General features: G+C 36.8%; 1 protein-coding gene across 2 annotated transcripts; it reads left to right on the top strand.

The window, feature by feature from the left end:
* Positions 1–2,135: 2,135 nt before the first annotated feature.
* ptpn11a (protein tyrosine phosphatase non-receptor type 11a) lies at positions 2,136–19,578 on the top strand. Of its 2 annotated transcripts, none has more exons than XM_085360033.1 (16): positions 2,136–2,494; positions 3,948–4,070; positions 7,380–7,574; positions 8,390–8,582; positions 9,284–9,403; positions 9,545–9,658; positions 11,027–11,123; positions 11,234–11,331; positions 11,521–11,682; positions 12,635–12,766; positions 12,971–13,125; positions 13,204–13,271; positions 14,410–14,561; positions 14,640–14,758; positions 14,845–14,951; positions 16,491–19,578. In XM_085360033.1, the coding sequence occupies exons 1-15, from the start codon at positions 2,481–2,483 to the stop codon at positions 14,912–14,914; spliced, it is 1,812 nt and encodes a 603-aa protein (XP_085216159.1). In that variant the 5' UTR covers positions 2,136–2,480; the 3' UTR covers positions 14,915–14,951; positions 16,491–19,578. The 2 variants fall into 2 exon arrangements, with proteins under 2 accessions (XP_085216159.1, XP_085216160.1); XM_085360034.1 differs by having other exon boundaries at positions 11,234–11,313.
* Positions 19,579–21,202: the final 1,624 nt, after the last annotated feature.

The raw sequence follows: 21,202 nt of genomic DNA on the forward strand, positions 1-21,202 counted from the left end.
CTGTTTAGCACAACCTCCTGGAACACGTCTCTCCTAGACATCTCTATGCCTTCACAGGTGTGTCATCTGGATAAACTGGGTTTGCACTCTTCATCCTCTTCATTGCTGCCCTCACTTCCTCCTTATTAATCCTCCACTCTTTGTGATTCACTAACTTTTCTCCATCTGTTTTCCTATCGTCCTCATTTTCTGGCATTATCAGCACCTCAAAGTGCTCCTTCCATCATCTTAACACACTCTCTTCTATTGTTAGCACATTTTCATTTCTATGGTTAACCACTCTAACCTGCAGCATATACTTTCCATTTCAATTTCTCTGTTTAGCCAATCAGCAAAAGTCCTTTTCTCCTTCCTTAATTTCTAGCGTCACTTACAACACACTACAATCCTTTTTCTTTGCCACCTCTCTCGTTGCTGTATTCCTAGCCTTCCTGTCTATTTTTTTCATCTCCTAAATATGTCACTCCTTCTTTACTAACCTCTTCATTTCAATAGTTTCTTGTACTTCATCATTTCACCACCAGGTCTGCTTTACCCGGTTGTGTCCAGAGGATACACCAAACACCAGTGTCAGCACTAAAGCTGTACTTTCCCAGTCATCAGGTAACTCTTTCCTTCCACCCAGAGCATGCCTCAACTTCTTCCTGAACTCTGTGCAACATTCTTCTTTCTTCAACTTCTTTCACTTACTCCTTGCCTCTGCCTTCACTCGCTTCCTCTTCTTAATGTACAAAGGCATCCTACAGACAACCATCTGATGCTGTTTAGCGACATTCTCCTCTGACACCACCTTTCAGTCTCCTATATCTTTCAGATTGCACATTTTGCATAAGATGTGGACCCTCTGTGTGCACCTTCCTCATCTCTTATGTCACCCTGTGTTCTTCCCTCTTCTTAAAGTACATGTTTAGTACAGACATTTTCATCCTTTTCGCAGAATGTACTATTATCCGTCCCTCTGCATTTCTCTAACACCTTACCCACTAAATAACTCTGTTCCCTTTGTCTACATGTCCATAGAATTTTGCACCAATCACAATAATGCCCCCCCCGGTGACATTATTGCTTCATCTAACTTACTCAACTTACCCCAGAATTTGTCTTTCTTTTCTAATTGACATCCAGCCTGTGTTGCATGCGCACTGACAACATTCAACATCGACCATTCGATTTCCAGCTTCGGACTCATGTTCCTGCCTGACACTTTTCACCTCCACAACACTGTTCACATACTCTTCCTTACCCCTACTCCACTCCTCTTTCTATCTACACCATGGTAGAGCAGCTTGAATCCACCTCCAATACTCCTGGCCTTGCTTTCCTTCCATCTGGTCTCCTGCATAAACAATATATCTACCACAATATATTTATACTGCCAACTTTAACCCCCAGACTTCTGTCTTTCCTACGCTCTCATTGCCTCATAACACACCCTCCTCCTCTTCTTTTCCTTTGTCTATGGCCAATATTAGCATTTTACACCAGCACCCTGTTTGAAAGGTTGAAATCTCATCCATCATGACTTGAATGTTGGCCAAGGTTTTAATGGGTTTGTCCAAATATTTATATTTGTTGGATCAAATATAAATAAAAGGATTTAAAAGCAAGATGCATTTTCACCAGTCTTATGGATGTACTATTTTGGGGAAAAGAGTACAATGCTTCAGTGATAAAGTTACTTACATCACCACTTGACTTTCTCCTAAGTTAGTCTGTTTTATGTGAAATATTTTATATGATTTTGCTTACAAAGCAAATGACAAATATTAGATAGCTCAAAGATTGCAAGTAAATGTTCAAATAGAAAAGAAATTGTTATACTAATTTTTTTATCTGTATTTATTTCTACGCGTTTCTAATAACCCTAGACGCCACAACAAAACATTACGAAAGTTTAATAATATCATTTTTAAAATGGTAGCGCATCTAATTACGTCACAAATAACATATGAAATGTAATTTATCTCCCTTTGCCGTGAGTACAGACAGTCAACGAACTGTTCGAGAAGCCTTCGCAGACGTTCTTCGTCGTTTACCGCTTTCGCCGCTGTATCGTAAAAAAAACCTTTAAAGAGCATGCGCTGAGTGAAAGTGATCTGGCTCTTTAATTTATCTGACGCCGTTTACCGGACGGACTGAGATCTGTAGCTTTTATTTAAGCGGGTTAAAGCGACCACGAGAAACGGACGCCCAGGGTGAAAAAATCCATTACACCCTCTGTTTTGTCGCAGGTTTGGTGACGTCCAATAATCGACTTGCTGTGAAGTCTCCGGGGCCGAGGCCTAGAGACATTTTTTTTGTAACGGGCGCTATAAAAAAAATTGGTGTCGATGCTTAACTACATTTAAGGTGCCCGTTTTGACCGGATGTGAACCAATGAAGCACTTTATACTGTAACTGAAGCTTTAACGGTGGGAAACGTTAGCCAGCTAATTAAAGCTACTGCTAACTGCCAGCGAGGAAGTGAGGAACGAAAAAAAATGACATCTCGGAGGTAAGTGGGGGCTGTCTGGAAAACAATGTCTGCTGATAATGCTAGCTGAGTCTGCTAACTTTAAGTGAACTCAGCTGTTTGGATCTTGGTATGTCGGTAGATAGTCAATGAGAGTTCCGACGTTTCTGGACATAGACAGAAATAGGTGGTGTAGGGCTGCTTCATTTAGCGTTACACCGGCAACTTAAGGCAGTCTCAACTTGTTAAGTAAACAGCGCTGTAACATTTGTACAGAACATACAAAGCTAAGCTGTCCACAAACTGTAGTTACTAATAGATAAAGTTCAAGTTAACCAACTCTGCTACAGCTGCTGTTAACAGATGCATCTTGCTGGATTGATTTGTTATGGTTTGAGCTGCTGTCCAAGTCAAACCAGCTGTATTTACAAATAACTGAGCATAAGACACCCCATATTGGTACAAAAATTAACGAGTCATTTTAACGAGAAAACGGGAAAACAGCAGGAGTGCATCAGAATAACGGAAATGAAGTACTTTGACGTTGTAGATATGTGCAGAGTAGGAAGAAGTCATAGCAGTTTCAACATTTTAAGTAAATTAAATTCCTTAGGTAATAAATGTAACGCGTTAAAAAGTCATCGTTAGCGAGTGGAATAAATATATTTCACATAGATGGTGCACAGAACACAGACTTCTTGTACAGACGAGAGGCAAAAGATGAAAATAATATTCACAGGGAGGCAGAGGCAGGAGATGACCACAATGGACGCATGAGTGAAACAGGCAGGCAGTCTTTTCGGGGGAGTGCAGGGTGGCAACTTGTAGAAAGAGCGCAGTCAGCCTCTGAATGTCTTTACTGGAATATACAGAGTTGGATAGAGAGGAAGTGAAGAAAGACAGAGACAGTGTGGCTCTTTTTTACCCTTGGTTCCAAATGAGTCTCATTGTCAGCAAGCATCCTGTGCAATAATACCAGAAACATTATAAGAGAGAGACAAGACTCTCAAAGGAATCCTTTATTGAAATCTAGGCAAGAAATTTTTAACAGCAAGGATGGTGATTGGAGTATAACTTCCCCAGTGGCCTTTTGAAATCCTCATTAATGTGTAAGTCATTGACACATTTAAGCTGTTTTAATCAGATTTAACTTTCATGTCCAGGTGAGCATTAAAATTAAACTTGATTGATACTTCAAAATGCCCAGATAAGTGAGTGGAGATGAAACTACATGCTTTTAGAAGAACTTTGATAATACTGTCTCTGAATAGTGGATTGAAAATTGCAAATAATCAAGTTTTAAGCAGTTAATTCATAATTTTGAACACCTCTTAGTACTATAATTGACCATCCACTCTGAGTTATGTCATGTTGTTGTTGTGCAATGTATGGATTTTTGGCAAAAAGTTCACACAATGCACTATATAATGAGTAAAAATGAAATGCATGTACTTAACAGTAAGTCTAAATTGTTAGTTTACTTGTCCTCTTTTAGGTGGTTTCACCCCAACATCACAGGTGTGGAGGCTGAAAACCTCCTGCTGACTCGTGGAGTGGACGGGAGCTTTTTAGCCAGACCCAGTAAAAGCAATCCAGGAGACTTCACGCTCTCAGTACGGTAAGTGACGTTACACATGTTTGTACAAAGCACCATACTCCAGAGGTGCATCCCTAGTGTACTGTGGGATTGTGAAAACTAAACAGTGTTACTGGAGCAAACATTTGGACATTGAATAATCTGTCTGCTGATCCAATGTTTTGTTTTGTTTTTTTTGTTTTTTTTCCCTCCCTTTTAATGATCTGGATGCCTTTCTTTGACTTTATAACAGAAGAATTGTTTTGCATTACCCTTTTACAAGTTAGATTAAAATAAAAATAAAACAAAACATTCTTGCTTGTGAAACAAGTAAGGAAACAAGGAACATACAAAGTTGACTGTCAGAGTCAACTTTACAGAGGTTTGCTTTGATATTTTGGCTATCCCTGTGGTGTGCATTAAGAGTTTTAAAAACCATTACAATACAGGAAGCAATGGATGAACTGTGATTGTTCTGCTGTTTTAATAAAATGTGCTTTTGCACTTTATAAATAATTTTTACAAATCAACTTGAGAAAGACTATGAGCTCTGTTAAGGTGATCAAAGTAAATTTTGAATGGTTGGACATTTCAGTATTGCCAGCCTTTAGGTTTTTCCTAATATTTTTTTTTATTTTTTTTTTTTTGTGGCTTGGTCACAGATGCTGAAGGACTTTCAAAAGACAGGAGTTATACAGCATTATCCCTTCGACTGGAAGAGAAAATATAAATGGATTGAATGAGCAACAAATCGTTTAATTTTCACTTTACATATATTATCTCTTTTTATTATCTCTTTCTCTTTATTCTCTTTTTTTTTTTTTTTTAAACTAAAATTTTGCAAGAGTGAAATAATTTACTGGATTCTTCTGTTTTATGATCTGCATAAAGCAAGATTTAAGACACACTTTTTGTAGGACAGTGTAGTTTCACAGCAAAATTGTCCTACCTACTTTGCTTTCAAATAGAACCACATTCGTGGTTCTATTTGACTAATCTATTGGACTAATCAGTATTTCAGCAGTAACAGTTAGTCAAAAGACTGTGGAACTTGAATTAGGTTTTGATAAATCCACAGAGAATTATCCCTCAGTTCTGTAGGATGTTTTAGTCTATTCAGTATAATTGTCTGTTTTCCACGCTCTGCCCACATCACATTCGTTTCCAGGAGCAGCAGGCAGGTGTTTTGAGTGAACAAGCACAGATAAACCCCTGCAGCACATTAGGTACCCAGCACTAAACTAACAAGCAGTCAAAGTTGGAAACTAGCACATCTACATCTAGCAGCTTAATGGCCAGATGGTTCACTTAGGAGCTGGTGCAGAGCAAGCCTGAGAGTAAATATTAGACTTATATTTAACAGGTGGACACAAACATGACTGGAAAAGAGTAATAGCTTTGCTTGGTGTGTGAAGAGGGAATTGTTTAAGTAATAACATGATACAATATGTCTGTATTAGTTCTTTATGTTCTGTCCCTTGCAGCATAATTGGACTATTAAATTGTTGTCTTTCCTTTACAATTTTGGACGATAGTGAGAAATCCAGTATTATCTGAAGAAGGCAAGACCAGTGTTTGCTGATGCAAAAAACCCAAACAGCTTTGTATTTTTCTCTTGAGGCCTGTCAAGTCATAAATTCTATTTCAAGATAAAGTATCATTAAGTCAGTTTGGCTGATGTAGCCAGTGTTATTTTTGAAACAGCCACATATTTCATCTCTACGGTCTCTCATCTTGCACCATATTTACTTCCTATGGAAACAAAACAAATCATGCTTCTCGTGTGGAAACTGACATTTCCACAAGGACGCTAGTTTAAATCAGCGTGTCTTGTCCTTTTTAAAAAAATTTTATTTATTTATTTATTTATTTTAAACTAAGTCACTGACAGTTATTGAGCCGCATATCTGACACAAGTTCTCCTTTTTTCTATTTTCTGTGTTGATGGCAGTCACCTATAATTACTCAACAGTTAGTCTGGTTTGTATCACCAAAAAACATATGCCAATAGAAATGATACCTATGGTGTTAGTGGTACATGTTACACAGTGTTAAACTGATTATCACTTTGCTAATTTTGTATCATTTCTCGCTCTGCATCAGAAGGGCTGGAACAGAAACAAACCTAAGGGTTGTTTCAGTTCAGTTAATATAATGTCGTGCCTGTAACAGTTTCCTAAAGTTGGTGACAGTATAAAATTTTGTGTTCTGTTTGAAAGACGAAAGCTGGAGGCACAGAGTACCTCCATAGAGTAGTTTTCATTATCACCTAATGTCCTGATTGATTGAGATCCAATGAATTACTTCATCTGAAAAATGTCATAAAATCTTGTTTTGTCAGATCAAAAGAACTAATTTTCACAAGTGAGAAATACTGTGAACATCTTAATCTTGGGGATTAATCATGGTCAGATTGATTGCCTATAGCTTTCTGTACTTTCATGACGCCATCTCCTCTTAAAGCTGACACTCACAACACTGTCATTTGTAGGTTCATCCTGTTTGTTATCAAGTTACAGCTTAATGTAACTTCTGTGATTCAAGAGCTAAGAGGCAGTTTATATCCTGTCTGCAACTTTTTGCAAAGTAATCATCTTCTGTTTATACATTTTTTAAAATTAAATTAATTCAAATTAAATTAAATGAATTCAATTTCATTTATCTAGTGCCAATTCACAAGAACACCTACCTCATGGCATTTTATATTGTAGGGTGAAAACATCCACCTGCCACGATCATTTGTGAGTGAGGGGAAAGAGAAGAGTGCAGAGGGAAATGGAACAAAAGACACATATGGGAGAAAGATTAAGAGTTTAGTAATTAGTAATGATTTGAATGCAGTAGTAGTGAGTGATGAGTAAGGTGCTGAGTGCGTCATGGAAGTCCTCCATCAGCTTGTTGTGGCATAACTCACCATTAGCTCCAGTTATGTTTTCTTTTCACATAACTGGAGCTAATGGTGCTCATTTTTATTTTATTTTTTAACCCTCCCTAACCCTTTCCCCAAAACTGATTATTAAAGCTATTTTTTAAAATAAAATATTCAGTCATATAATTGAAGACAGAAGAGGGCAGTGAAGAGTGAAAAACAGACCAGTTTTGTGTGTACAAAAATGGACAGAACATGGTGGTAGAACTAAAATAATTAGAGAAAAACACGCTGAAAAATTCTGCAAATTTTATGACTTATAATATAACTTATAATATGTAACATAATATTTTGGCTGTTTAGCTTGTATCTGAGCTCAAAATATGAGTAAAAAATGGATCATAGGCCAGTTGTTCCTACATTTGTAACCTGATGATGATCTTTCATGTGATAGTAACATAAATGTTTGTGCTGTTCTGCAGGCGAAATGGAGCAGTCACCCATATTAAGATCCAGAACACAGGAGATTACTATGACCTTTATGGCGGGGAGAAGTTTGCCACACTTGCAGAGCTGGTGCAGTATTACATGGAACATCATGGACAACTGAAAGAGAAAAACGGTGATGTTATTGAGCTGAAGTATCCACTCAACTGTGCAGATCCCACCTCAGAGAGGTAATTAGTATTTAGTATTTATTTATTTATTTATTGTCATTGTCAAGAACAATGAAATTGCGTTTGGGGCTTCCATACAACCCAAAAAAAAGAAGAAAATAATAAATACCCCTTAAAACCCAAGTGTACATATTTAACCCAGTGTGACTCCAATGCAATAAGACAATCCTTAGCAATAATGTTCGTAGAAATTCAGACAAAGACCTGAGAAACATGACAAAATACAACAATGCAACCCATTCAATATTATTGTACTGTGAGATATGCTATCAGATATGATAGTTATCTATTTAAGAAAGGGGGGGGGGGGGGCAGGAGGGGGAAGAGAATAAAGATATGATGCACCAATGCAGACCAGTTCATTGCTATTAAGAAGTTGGATATGGTTATTGTCCGTGAGAGGGGGGCAGAGAGTTCAGGAGCCTCACAGCCTGTGGTGTTAATGTTCATGTAATATTTTTTGTGGCAGAAAAGTTCTAAAAAAAACAAACTCCAAATGAGTTGTCAATAATTTCTGAACACCTTGTATATTTTGTATATTAAATTTACATAAGACCATTTTGGACACAGGTGTTGTTTTTTTATTTTTTATTTTTTATTTTTTAAACTATTTGATAACACTATAGTTGCCAGTTCAATTCACACTTAAACAGTAAGTAAGAACTATAAGCTTCAGATTTTAATGTTATGTCTTTTATCTTTGATAAGCTGTGCTTGCTTCAAGTTAACTAAGGCAGATCTTGCAGTTTACATAATATGAGAGCACATCTCTGTTACGTGATATATTCTACTACCTTCATATTTTCCCATTGCAGATGGTTCCACGGACACCTGTCGGGCAGGGAGGCTGAGAAGTTGCTCACTGAGAAAGGCAAGAATGGCAGTTTCCTGGTGAGGGAGAGCCAGAGCCATCCGGGAGATTTTGTTCTATCGGTCCGTACTGGAGATGACAAAACAGACAGCAGTGACAGTAAACCTAAAGTCACTCATGTCATGATCCGCTGCCAGGTAAGATCCAGATTTTGTACACACTCCGTGTGTTTTCCACACCTAAACTCTGCCTCTTAGTTTGTCTGAATTCTGTGCATCATGTAGCATGCAGGTATACCAGCAGCCACCCAAGTATATTTAGAAATTTAGTTTATCCTTTTCCATCTTTCCAAGGGTAGCAGATTTATTAGTTGACTTTTTTTTTTTTTTTTTTTAAAAAGCCTTGCTAACCAGCTAGCCCTGGCCCTTAATTATTCTTAACTTTTGGCTGCTTAACAGGCCAGACTGGTGTTGTGGCATTACTCAGTATTACTTAGTTGCCTCTTCAAAATCATGACATGGATTACCTAGATTTTTTCTTTTTTGTAATGAAAATTTCAAGTTCAGAAGCAGAGTGCTTTCTTAGAAAATACTTTTTAATAATACCCAGTGGTATAGCTGCTGCTACCCAAGGTGGATAAGCTAGAAGTTGTGTTGCAGTCACTCATTTTCTATAATATAGAGTTTTTGCACATTACTGAAAGCAACAACATCTCAGTATTTTAAGACAAGATATTCAGTCAATTAACATACCTTGTAAAATTTCACCTAGGTCTTGAGGACTGTATACATAGATATGAATTGGTTGTATACAAAAGACATCTGTATCTTGATTCTGGTAACATAAGGCTAGTCTGTTTTTAATTATATTGCTGATGTACCTGTGTCCTTTTGCTCAGCATGACCTGAAGTATGATGTGGGTGGAGGGGAGAAGTTTGACTCCCTCACAGACTTGGTAGAGCACTACAAGAAGAACCCTATGGTTGAAACTCTGGGCACTGTGCTTCAGCTTAAACAGGTTTGACCCATCTCCTGTAGCCATGTGTTCCCAAGCATTTGTGCCTATATTACCTGCCTCAGAATCTGTTCAGTTGTAAAGGAAGAGAAACATTGGAAACATTTCCTGATTTGTTTCTCTTCTGACTCTTGGTCTTTGCAGCCTCTGAACACTACCCGTATTAACGCAGCAGAGATTGAGAGTCGAGTTAGGGAGCTTAGCAAACTAGCGGAGGCAACAGACAAGGTCAAACAGGGATTCTGGGAAGAATTTGAGGTGAGTGGTCCTACGTTTGTGTTAATTTTTATTATTCGTGTACTTTTGTATTATCGACATCTTTAAAAATGAAAGTAAATAGTCATAACTTTATTACATATTAAATGTCCATCACGCCACTCTTGTGTTAATCTATGCACGGTCTGAAGCATGTGTGTGGGAATGTATGTGAATGTTTTACTGTTATATCTTATTAGTATTTTAAGTATTCTATCTATTTTATTTATTGAATTTTATTGTTTTATTTATATTTTGATATTGCTAGGGATGATGCAATGATCGGGGACCATTCTTAATTTCGTTGTTCTCATGACAATGACAATAAAGTTTCTGATTCTGATTCTGGATGTGAAGTGAACTGCCTCCTGTTGCTCATGCTTTCATGCATATCTATTTTATGTGCAGACAGTTTAAAATATGGACATAGCTTCTGTAGCATTTTTATGCCATTGTGAAGCCTCATACTTGCATAGACATGGAGTTATAGTGAATGAAGTGAAAGACTTCATTATTTGTCTGCAAAGATAAATTTATAACCATAAATTAGGTGAAGTTAGTGAAAACCGGGTTCTGTTTACATGATAAATTTTTTTTGGTGTCACTATAATCAATGAATAATCATAGGTAATTGTGATCTTAATATTTAACCAAATAATTGTGATAAGGATCACCGTGGAGCCCTAATTATAAAATTGACAGCTGACTAAAATTAATAGTGTTGGACATTAACTGTAAATTAGTGTCATGGATCACAGTAGCCAGTGAAATAATTTAGCAAGCTAGCGAATTAGCTTTTCTACGTACCGTACATGATTTCAGGAGGAATAATGTTAGCAAGAAAATTGCAGTTAGTTGCAACCTTATGCCTGTACTGGCAACATACAGTAATGTAAGCTAATAAAGTAATTTGAAAATGGCAGACTTTGGAATTAGCTGACCTTTTCTACTCAAGATAGTATTTGTTTATATACGATTTCTTGTGATTTGTCTGCATCAGCGATAGTTGTATTCACTAACATTAACCAGAAGAGCGATAGGTTAAGGGTTTGAGTCTTGCTATGTATTGAATTTCCTGTTAATGTTGACAATAATTTTCTCCTGAAGGCCAAATCTCGTGTTCGCAAGGCTTCACTCAACAAATATGCCTAGTGTCGGCTAACTTCAGCTTGCCTGCTAAGGCTAACAAATAACTTGACACCTAACATAATGTGGCATGGTTGTTGATGTCAGAGTATTTCAGAAACTGCTCATTTACTGGGTTATTTCCCCCAGAAAACCATCTCTGGATAAAGTGTGATTAAAAATTTTAGAAATCTTGGTTGGAAATGGCATTTTAAAATGTGACTCTCCTCTTTTTTTCCTATTCAGACCTTACAGCAACAAGAGTGCAAGTTGCTCTACAGTCGCAAAGAGGGCCAGAGACCAGAGAACAAAAACAAGAACCGATACAAGAACATTCTGCCTTGTAAGAAAATCACTCATTTTTGTCTATAAAAACCCTCCAGTTTAACTGCTCAAGGACCTCCTGAAGGGATTTTTGAGGCAACTAACTACTGATTTTATTTCCATTTCCAGTCGACCACACACGCGTGGTGCTGAAAGACGGGGACCCAGATGAGCCAGGCTCTGACTATATCAACGCCAATATCATCATGGTAGTATCCACTGTCATGGTAAACTCATGTCATCTTTGGGACACACATTGCACACACTGCATATGTATGTGATAGTATGTAGATGGCTTCATATGTCAACTTTCACTCACGCCGCTATTCATCAGCCTGTGTGATCAGTCAGTTTGTGTTCTTGTTTGCTGTATTTCTCAGTTGCTGACTGTGTCATGCTTATGTGTGTTTATGCAGCCGGATTTGGACTCAAAGTGTAATCAAGGCACCAAGGTGAAGAAGAGCTACATTGCCACTCAGGGCTGTCTACATAACACCATCAGTGACTTCTGGAGGATGGTTTTTCAGGAGGACTCTAGAGTCATCGTCATGACCACCAAAGAGGTAGAAAGAGGGAAGGTAAGCTGCTCAAATTCTTAAAATAATTAATCTAAGCAGACAATATGGTTGATTGTCAGGGATAAACACCATTGTTAACAAATTCTAAACTGTTAGGTCATTAAGCTTGAGTTAGTATTTTATTAAATAAAAATAAGTTAATTAGTAATGTTTATTAATTTGTTAACAGTTTGAAACTACCTTTAAAGTTAAAGCACCAAAACTGCATGACAGGTTTATCATGGTTCAAGCTGAAATGCACTGATCACAACTTTAACCCTGCATGTTTAGAAAATATACTTAAAAGTTCCCAGTGTCTTTAAAAAAAACAAAACAACCCCCCCCCCCCCCCCCCCCCCCCCAAAAAACAAAGGTAAAGAACTTCTGTGAGACACTATCAACTCTCCTAAATTGACGTGTTTAAGATAAAACAAGATAGATGCCATCCCAAAAGTTGGAAAATCCTTTTACAGCAGCCAAAATGTCATACACAACCCATGAGAAAATATCTTGACAGTAAGACGACTCAATAAGTTAAATATAAAATTAGAATATAGAGCACAGTAAACAAAATAAAATAAAGATGCACCAAAGGGAACAACAGAATAGAATGCCATGCAAAAAGTTGAGTATAATACAATTAGAACCACAATAAGAAAAATGTACAAATACAAAAAGAAAAACTACAAAACTTCAAAATTTTATACAAAAGTTCAAAGTAAAGGATATAGTGTGGAAAAAGTAAAAAAACAAAAATAGTCAACTTCCTGATAACTAGCTATCTTAGCTAATATTAGCAGTAACTTCTAGTATGTGAAATTTCCATGTATGTATGCATGTATGTTTCCTTTAAAAAAATTAAAATGTGTTTAACATATTTACAGAAAATATCGACATTCACAGGAACTTCAAATGTTCTACTACTACTACTGATGAATATGTAATGTGTAACTATGTGATTGTGTTTCAACAGAGTAAGTGTGTGAAATACTGGCCAGACGTGTCAGCGCTGAAGGAGTATGGGGCTATGCGTGTTCGCAATGTCAGAGAGACGTCTGCACATGACTACATCTTAAGAGAACTGAAACTTTCCAAAGTTGGACAGGTAAGTTGTTTGTTTGTATGAAAATATACTGTGCAAATCTAACATGATGATTCTTTGAAAAAAAAAAAAAAAAAGTTGTTATCCATCATTGAAGTTCACTGCAATAAATGCCAAAAATTACTAAAGATGACAGATTTAAAACCTGTTCAAATCCCATGAACCCCTTTGATTATGGACTCTTTGTTTTTTGTTGTTGTTTTTCAGGGCAACACAGAACGTACAGTTTGGCAGTACCACTTTAGGGCCTGGCCAGATCATGGAGTCCCCACTGACCCAGGTGGTGTACTTGACTTCTTAGAAGAGGTCAACCTTAAACAGGAGAGCATATTGGATGCTGGGCCAATAACGGTACATTGCAGGTACCTCAAATTCCACAGTCAGAACACTTTATCATTGATAATGAAAGAGATATGGTTATTCAAAGTCTTGTTTTTCAGTGCAGGGATTGGGCGGACAGGAACCTTTATAGTGATTGACATCCTAATAGATGTGATCAGAGAAAAAGGTGAGTACACATGCACTCTGTGGCCACTGTAGCACCAAGCTCACAATTCTCCATATTTTCTTCTGCATATTTTCTTAGTCTGTAAATGCATTTCTTTTTCTTTCTTTTTCTTTTTTTTTTTTTTTTTTTTTTCCCAAAATTGATTTTTGTTCCAGGCTGCATACATATTAATGTCTGCTCTGAGTCTGAGCATTTTAAGTGTGATTGTGAGGACAGATATATATTTGGTGAAATAATTAAATAACTTTGTATTTAATTTAATGGTACCTGTCCTGCACTGTATCATGAATTTATTTTATCTGTCAACCTTAACCTCTGTCACAGTCAGGGGCTAGGGCTAACACTGATCTAGTCAAAACTTACTTTGGCCTAGGGCCAGTTCTTTCATTGGTTGCTTCTTAATAGCAACTACACAGTTTGTGCTTGCATACTTGCCAGTTTCTTGCCAGTACTTGAAACGAACACTCAGCAGTCTAGACGTGTGAGGATGATGTCTTATACACGTCTACATAACTCTCTGCTTATCCAAGAAAAAACACACACAGATTACATGTTTTTTGTTTTGTTTTTAAAATTCTACTAGACTTCAAAAACTTATAAGAGACAACTGATGTTTAGAATAAATAATCTAAGCTTTGTTGCTCCCTTGTCACAAAGGGTTGCTACAGCAGGTAGCTCCTCATATTTGATATTAGCAGAGTTTTATGCGAGATGAACCTTCCTGATGCAATCCCACAGAGTACTTGTATCTCCCCTTTTGCTTGCCGAGTTGTTTCATTAAAAATATATATAATTTGATCATTTCTGGAGAATGTAGTCCAAATGTTTCTGCACTCATGCCTGGATGTCATGAGTGCCTGGTCAGCTGATACCTTGAGAGATAAGGGGACTGTTATGTCTCATATTTTCAAATACGTCGAAGCGCTTTTCCAGGTTCTCTTGAAAAAGTGACCAGCTGTTTGAAGATTACGCTATTACATTGTCATCAACAAAAATGTGCATATTTGGTTTCCCTGACTTATAAACTCTATAAAGAATGGTGTTTGGGACAAGATCTGGACTGCAGTCTGGAGTCTATTTTTGACTATGCAAAATGCATTAAATTTGTTAAATTATTTATTTATTTTTCCTGGTGCAGGAGTGGACTGTGACATTGATGTGCCGAAGACCATACAGATGGTTCGTTCTCAGCGTTCTGGGATGGTGCAGACTGAGGCACAATACAGATTCATCTACATGGCTGTACAGCACTACATAGAAACATTGCAGAGGCGCATAGAAGAAGAGCAGGTACGCAGCACTTTGTTTTTTATTTTTCACCTCACTTCTACTCACACTTATACCATTCATCTGCTTTCTCCTCCACAGAAAAGTAAGATTAAGGGACGTGAGTACACAAACATTAAGTACTCTTTGTCTGACCTGACTGGAGGAGAGCAGAGCCCTCTGCCTCCTTGCACTCCTATTCCTACTCCCACCTGCACAGAGTAAGTGCCTCTTAAATGACCTGTGGCATTTAAACCCTTGTAAAGAAAGCATTGACAGTTTCTTGTTGATTTGTATTTGTTGTCAGGATGAGGGAGGACAGCTCCAGGGTATATGAAAATGTGGGGCTGATGCAGCAACAGAAGAGCTTCAGATGAGATTCACCTTTTGATACCAGTGCTCTATCAGCTCCAGGTAAATCCATGAAGAACATACGGAGAGAACTGTCATAGCTTTAAATGAGAGGAAGCTGATCTAAAAAACAAAAATACAACCAGTTCTGCTTGTCAAAGAGAAGGAATTAGAAAAAGACAGTTGTCTACAGTAGTTAAAACAATAAAGGTCAGTCTTTATAGCATTAAATACAGAGTTATTGTTAATTAAGGAGAAAACAACAAAACTAGCTTTGATTAACTTTTACCTTTTTAGATTACCTAAAAAAAAAATTAAATATTGTGTTCTAATCTTTTGTAGTTTATATATAGCTGAGAAGAAGGTTAAATTTACTGAAGGGAAATTTAAATTATAATAATGGAAAACATTTTTTTAAATTATTATTATTATTATTATTATTATTATTGTCACTTAATGCATGAGCTGACATTGTGATTAAGTAAGCACACCTCAAATATCCATGTAACATCTCTGACCATTTCTGCTAAAGACTTGTAATCTGTTTCCTTATTTGGAAGATGAAAAGTGCCAGTCCTTTTTTCTTTTCTTTCCTGCATTTTTTCATACCTACTGTTAGTACATTAAATGTCAAGCAATCAAGTTATTAAGTGGGGTCATTTATCTTTCTCATACCTACACTGTTTCTGTTATCTGTACCTAATTGTTCTAATGCTCTTAACTATGTTTTTAAATCATTTTAAGCACAAAGACATTCCACAAGATCTTTATTCCATTTTTAGAAACCTGCACCTTCCTCTGAAAACTTAACAACTTGTTCGTCCTCACAGAGATCAGTCCTAGAGATAAAGGCTTTTGGATAACTGAGCTATAGGCTTTATCAAAATGTTGTTGAAAACTGTAGGTTTGTTCATGGTGTCCCCTGTTGCTCTGTTTTTTCAGTTGTTAAACCACATGTAATTCAGGATATCTCTGAATCGTGTTCTAGTCTGTTAACCAATCACTACTGCATCAAAACTACGACATTACAATTTAATCTTGATGCAGGTTTAATATTCCAGGTAAGAAAATTCATTCACTTTACCTGGAAGGAGTGTTTTCAGTAGGAGAAATTTTTTTCATCATTCATTCAAGTGACTTTTGTCAGTGGGATTACAATGCAGTGATTAGTGGAAAATTGCAATAGAATTAAAGTATGTAATGTTCAAAACATAAATATTTCCTTGAAGCATAAATGATCCTACACGTTTCCTATGAAACAATAACAAGTTGTACATTTTCAATGTTTAAGTGTTCCCTTTCAGTCATTTAAGAGTTAAAATGCAAATAATTAGTTTAACTGACTGATATATCTGACTAGAGAAAAGAAGCAATGTTTAAGCAGTGCCATCCAATGTTTCACCTCAGGATTGTGCTGATATGAAAATGCTACAACTGAAAATTGCCAGTTTGTCACAATGCATGTAAATAATCCTCAGTGCATAAATAACATCTTGCACCCCCCCCACCCCCCACCCTCCACCCCACCCCTATCTAACACAGACCAGTATTGCATCCAGACAATCAAATTAAATCAAGTTTGTTTGTTTTTTTTCTTTTTAGGATCTTGATACCTGACAGTTTTTTCGCCAGCCACACCTTGAAGCCTGAGACTTGACCATAATGATATGGAACAATGGGGGAAAGAAAACAAGAACACACACACACACACACACACACACACACACACACACGATACGAGGGAGACCAGAAACTGGGGTTCCCCTCCTGTTCTTGCTTATTCTTAAGTGAACAATTTCCCTCTAGTTGAATTCTAAACCACTGTGATCGTCAGAAGAGCCTTTGAGAAGCCTAACATGCTAAATCTACTACTAAACCACAGTTTGGGTTTAGGCTTTGTAAATCTCACTGCAAAAAGGGCTGCCAACAGCGAGCACCCTCCTCAGAGGGAAAAGAACCTAACTAATCTTTGCTCATCTCTCATTCTTCTGTGTAATTTTTTTTTTTTTTTTTTTTTTTAATTAACCAAAGGAAAGTGAAATTGATCGTTTGTAGATGGAAGTGAAGAGTTTACTGAAAAAGGCCTGTGCCAAACCCACACATAATTTTATTCACATTTTGCACCTAGTTATACAGTCTTTGGGCTCAACAAAAGTGGGGGAAAAACTTCCAGTGGTTTTTACTGTTGATTTGTAACTACACAAATTAATTTTTCTGTGGCAAAAACACCTCAAAGAGAAACAAAAATTCAGGTTCTTGGGAGTGTAATTAACTTCTTTGTCTCCTAGTTCACGAGTTTAGTACGCTTTCATTAGGATTAACAGTGTTGGTTAATCATTCCAGAGCTCAAGCCGAATGTCCTTAATGCTGCACTTTGAATTGGCAGCATTAGTTTCAGTTAAGCCTTGATTCATCTGGTGGATTTATGAATCTGGATTTTTGGGAGGAGTTTCCTGAAGCTATGCACTTATGTTGCAAAGTCAGGATGTTGACATATTAGGACTTCAGGGGAGTCTCTGTATGTCATTTGCAGGCATTGCCATATGCTGATGGCTGCCAAAAAGATGTCTCTTTTTTTTTTTTTTTTTCCCCTTTTTTTTGTAAGTGCATTTTCCCTTTTTTTTATTATTCTTTTCTTGTTAAAGATAAATGCCTTTATATACCATTGCCTATTTTGAACACCACATGTACTTAAGTTTAAAAGTTTGTTCTAGGAAGTAATCACACATCAGTTTTGGTAGTAGATAAATTGTTATGTTTGTGGTCAGTTGGATTCAGGAGCTTATACACACAAACAAACATTCACACATTTTATAGGAGAGTATTTTCTGGTCTTTCTTTTGTGTGTCAATCAAAGTGAACAGTTTTATTGGAATACTTTGACATTTTGGAGAAAAACAATCATTTACTCCAGATAATACGATGGATCCCACTCTCACATCTGTAAACTATGAAGCTATAGCTAGTAGCTATTTGTTTAGCTTAGTTTTGCTTAGAGACTGAAAACGAGGGAACGGCTATATTAAATCTACTTAAAGGTAAATCAATAAAACAAATATTCGGATTAATAGTATTTGTATACATGTTTAATGACATCACTATTCTAAATTATCTGTAAAGAAACGTACTTTCGTTCTATCAAATCCATAAAACCATGCTGATTTTAAGTTACACATTGGACTTATGAAAAGTACTTGTGTTACTTTTTCTATATCTGCTAATGTCTGGGTGCTCTTTATTCTCAGATAATAGTAATAGACACCTGGTTCAAATTGACCCGTATTCTTTTTGGTTTGTTCACTTTTACGTAACTTGTGATGTTTATTGTAGAGTCTGCATGGAGCAGCTATCAGGTCCTCCTTAGGCCCAGCCGGGTATATGAAAATTGTATTGTTATCATGTAACTTACTAATATTTACCATTTGGCATCGCATGCAAAATAAAAAAAGGGTTTTTAAAGATGTCATCACTTTTGTAGATATTCACCAATTTGATCTCATAATGGCACTACATGAGTATCCTCAGGGAAACTTGAATGTACCTTGCATTCAAGATTAGCACCAAATTTAATGGCTGTTCATCTGTTAGTTACTGAGATGATTTAAGTCTGGACTAAGGCAGTGGACTGACTGATTGAAATTGCCATCTATAGTGCAGTGCTAGAAGGATGACTAACATCACCTTGAGGAAGCGTATGGTGGAAGCGATTCTTGACTGTGCTTATACAGACTAGCCTTATGCTAAGCCAGCTTTATATTCAAAGTGCAGATATGAGAGTGGAATCTTATCAGCTAACAGTAAGAATTGAAAATGTATTTTCTTAAATGTCACTGTTTCTTTATCTTCACGATCAGCTTCAATATTAGGATAGTCACTTTTTTCAAACATGTGGCCTCAGTATTTTGTCAAGCATTGTCAGTTTCTGCACATTTGCTTACCATCACTACGCCTTGAGAAACTGCAGTTTTGCGATTGAACTTGCTGTAACAGTGCTGACTCAGAATCTCTCCTTTTGAGAAAAAGGAAGAAGCAGCTTGCCTTGTGAATAGTTCTCCGTAACCACTGATTTTGGACTGAACAGCTTCTTTCTGTGATTTAAAAAAAAAAAAAAAAAAAAAAAAAAAAAAAAAAATCATGACATCAGTGTTTCCGGGAGCTGCTTCCTCTCATTGGAGGACTCTGCAAATATGTGGCTGCTCCACAGCAAGTGTTCTTTGGAACATCTCCCGTGTAAACGCCATCATCTGACTGAGATCTTCTGTAGTGTGGTGTACTGTATGCAGTTTTTATCGTTGAATGGTTGACTTTGTACCTGCCTAATGTTTTGTGGAATGTGTGCTTACAGTGTTTTTGTGGTGTGTGTGTGTGTGTGTGTGCGCGTGCGCTGTGACATTGTGGCTGCTGACGGCCATACTTGTTCTAAGTTACATTCTTGGCTTTGTTTTTTTTGTTTTTGTTTTTTCTCCCTGAGATGATAAAACTGCTTTCCATTTATCATGTAAGCAATTTAGATACATAGGCATACGCATAGAAGGCGAGTCTGTGTATGTGATAGCTATTAAAAAGAAACAAACCAACTTAACAGTGCTCTTTAGTTCCACCGCCGTTCAAGAACCCATAACACTTAAATGTGAATACTTTCATCCTTAACATCCTGAACAAAAAAAAAAAAAAAAAAAAAAAAAGGTGATCGCAATGCAAACAAAATCTATTTTTTAAATTGTACATGAGTTCCAGGTAGAGGAGAATGTACTTAAACATATCTACTTGCCAATAAAATATACTGTATGTATATTCCTGCAGCTTTCCTCCTCTGGCATGGGGAGGAACCTCTCACAACGCTTAAAGGTTTATTGTATGACTTTCAATGCAGTTAACCATGTTAACTTCCTTAATTAACAATAAATGGCTGATAAATGCCTCATTAAGTCATTGTCTGTCTTTTTTTTTTTTTTTTTAGCGAGAAATATTAATCTAAAATTATACTGATAGTCCAAATTGATATGCTTGGTGAAATTTAAGCACTGAAAAGTGTGATAAACTTGAGTTGGCCAAGTAAGAAGCAAAAAGGGGAAGCTGCTTTAAAAGTTAAAGTTTGTTTTGTTTCCTGTTTGGACGTTTAATCGTATACTAATGTTGATGTAGAGGTTTTGTCTTGGTGCTGACACTTGTTCACAAGAATAGTGCAGTGCCTGCATAAATGGTTACTTAATTGTCAGCTGGAAATTAAAATATCACATGGACATCACATGCTGGAACCATAAAGGTTTTAGCCTTGAGGATGACACAAACTGTTGCAAAGTTATGCTAAGCAACACTAATACAGGTGAATCTGCAGAAACATGTTCAGTTACTTCAAATTGACTTCATGCTGCATTCATCTAGGATTCTTCCATACATACATGCTGCTTGACTTTTTCTGGATCAACGTGGGGGCTATGGACGCTGGTGCAGACTTTCCTGCATGTTTCTCACACAGTACGCTGTTGTTCTCAGCTTCCTGGTCTTTGCTGTTGGTTGTGACCAACTGGGATTCTGGGCTTGTGAGCTCTCATCACCTCATCAACACTCTGGATAGGTTGCTAATCTGTTGCTGGGCTAAGATGTGGCGAGAGACAATTTTGGAGTCATTAGAGAACCTGCAGTTTTTTTTGTCTAGACTCTCTGCTCCAGAGTTTACTGCTATTTTTTCACATATATTTAATTAGTATACATAACTGCACTGTTTACCAAATGTGTTGAAATTATGTAATCAAGCATGAACATCAATGCCAGCTCCATACTCTAGTTGAAGCATCAAATTTGCTGCTGATAACTCCAGGGTTGGTGTTGTGGACAAGACTGTTCTAAACTGAACCAGATTAATTGTGACATGAATGGAACTGCAATGCAAATTAAGTTGTACCTTAGTCATAAAAGCCATTAAACCGTCAATTATGAAAACATAATGGATGAAGAGTAAAAGTTGCGGAGCGGCAACTAACTGGAGCTCGAATGTCAGCAGATGAGCAAAAAAAATAAACATTTTCAAGTGTTCATCAAAGTGTTAGTTTGCAAAGAATGAGTGAAGTATTTAAGTTATTAAAGTCAAATCAAATCACTTTTATTGTCACGTCACATTACTGGTACACTGGTACAGCACACGTAAGTGAGATTCTTTTGTGCAAGCTTCACAAGCAACAGTGGTGTGCAAAAATACAAGAAACGTAAGAAACAAGCCGAATGTGAGAATTATGAGAATAATGTGTCGGCTGACAACTGATGGATAAAGTATCAAAGTTAATAAAGCTGAATAGTTTTTGTTATCGCTGTAA

Source organism: Diplotaxodon limnothrissa, linkage group LG7, assembly GCF_057381915.1.
Source record: "Diplotaxodon limnothrissa isolate DT_005_m linkage group LG7, D_limnothrissa_male_GT1.1, whole genome shotgun sequence".
In the NCBI taxonomy this organism is placed as follows: Eukaryota; Metazoa; Chordata; class Actinopteri; order Cichliformes; family Cichlidae; genus Diplotaxodon; species Diplotaxodon limnothrissa.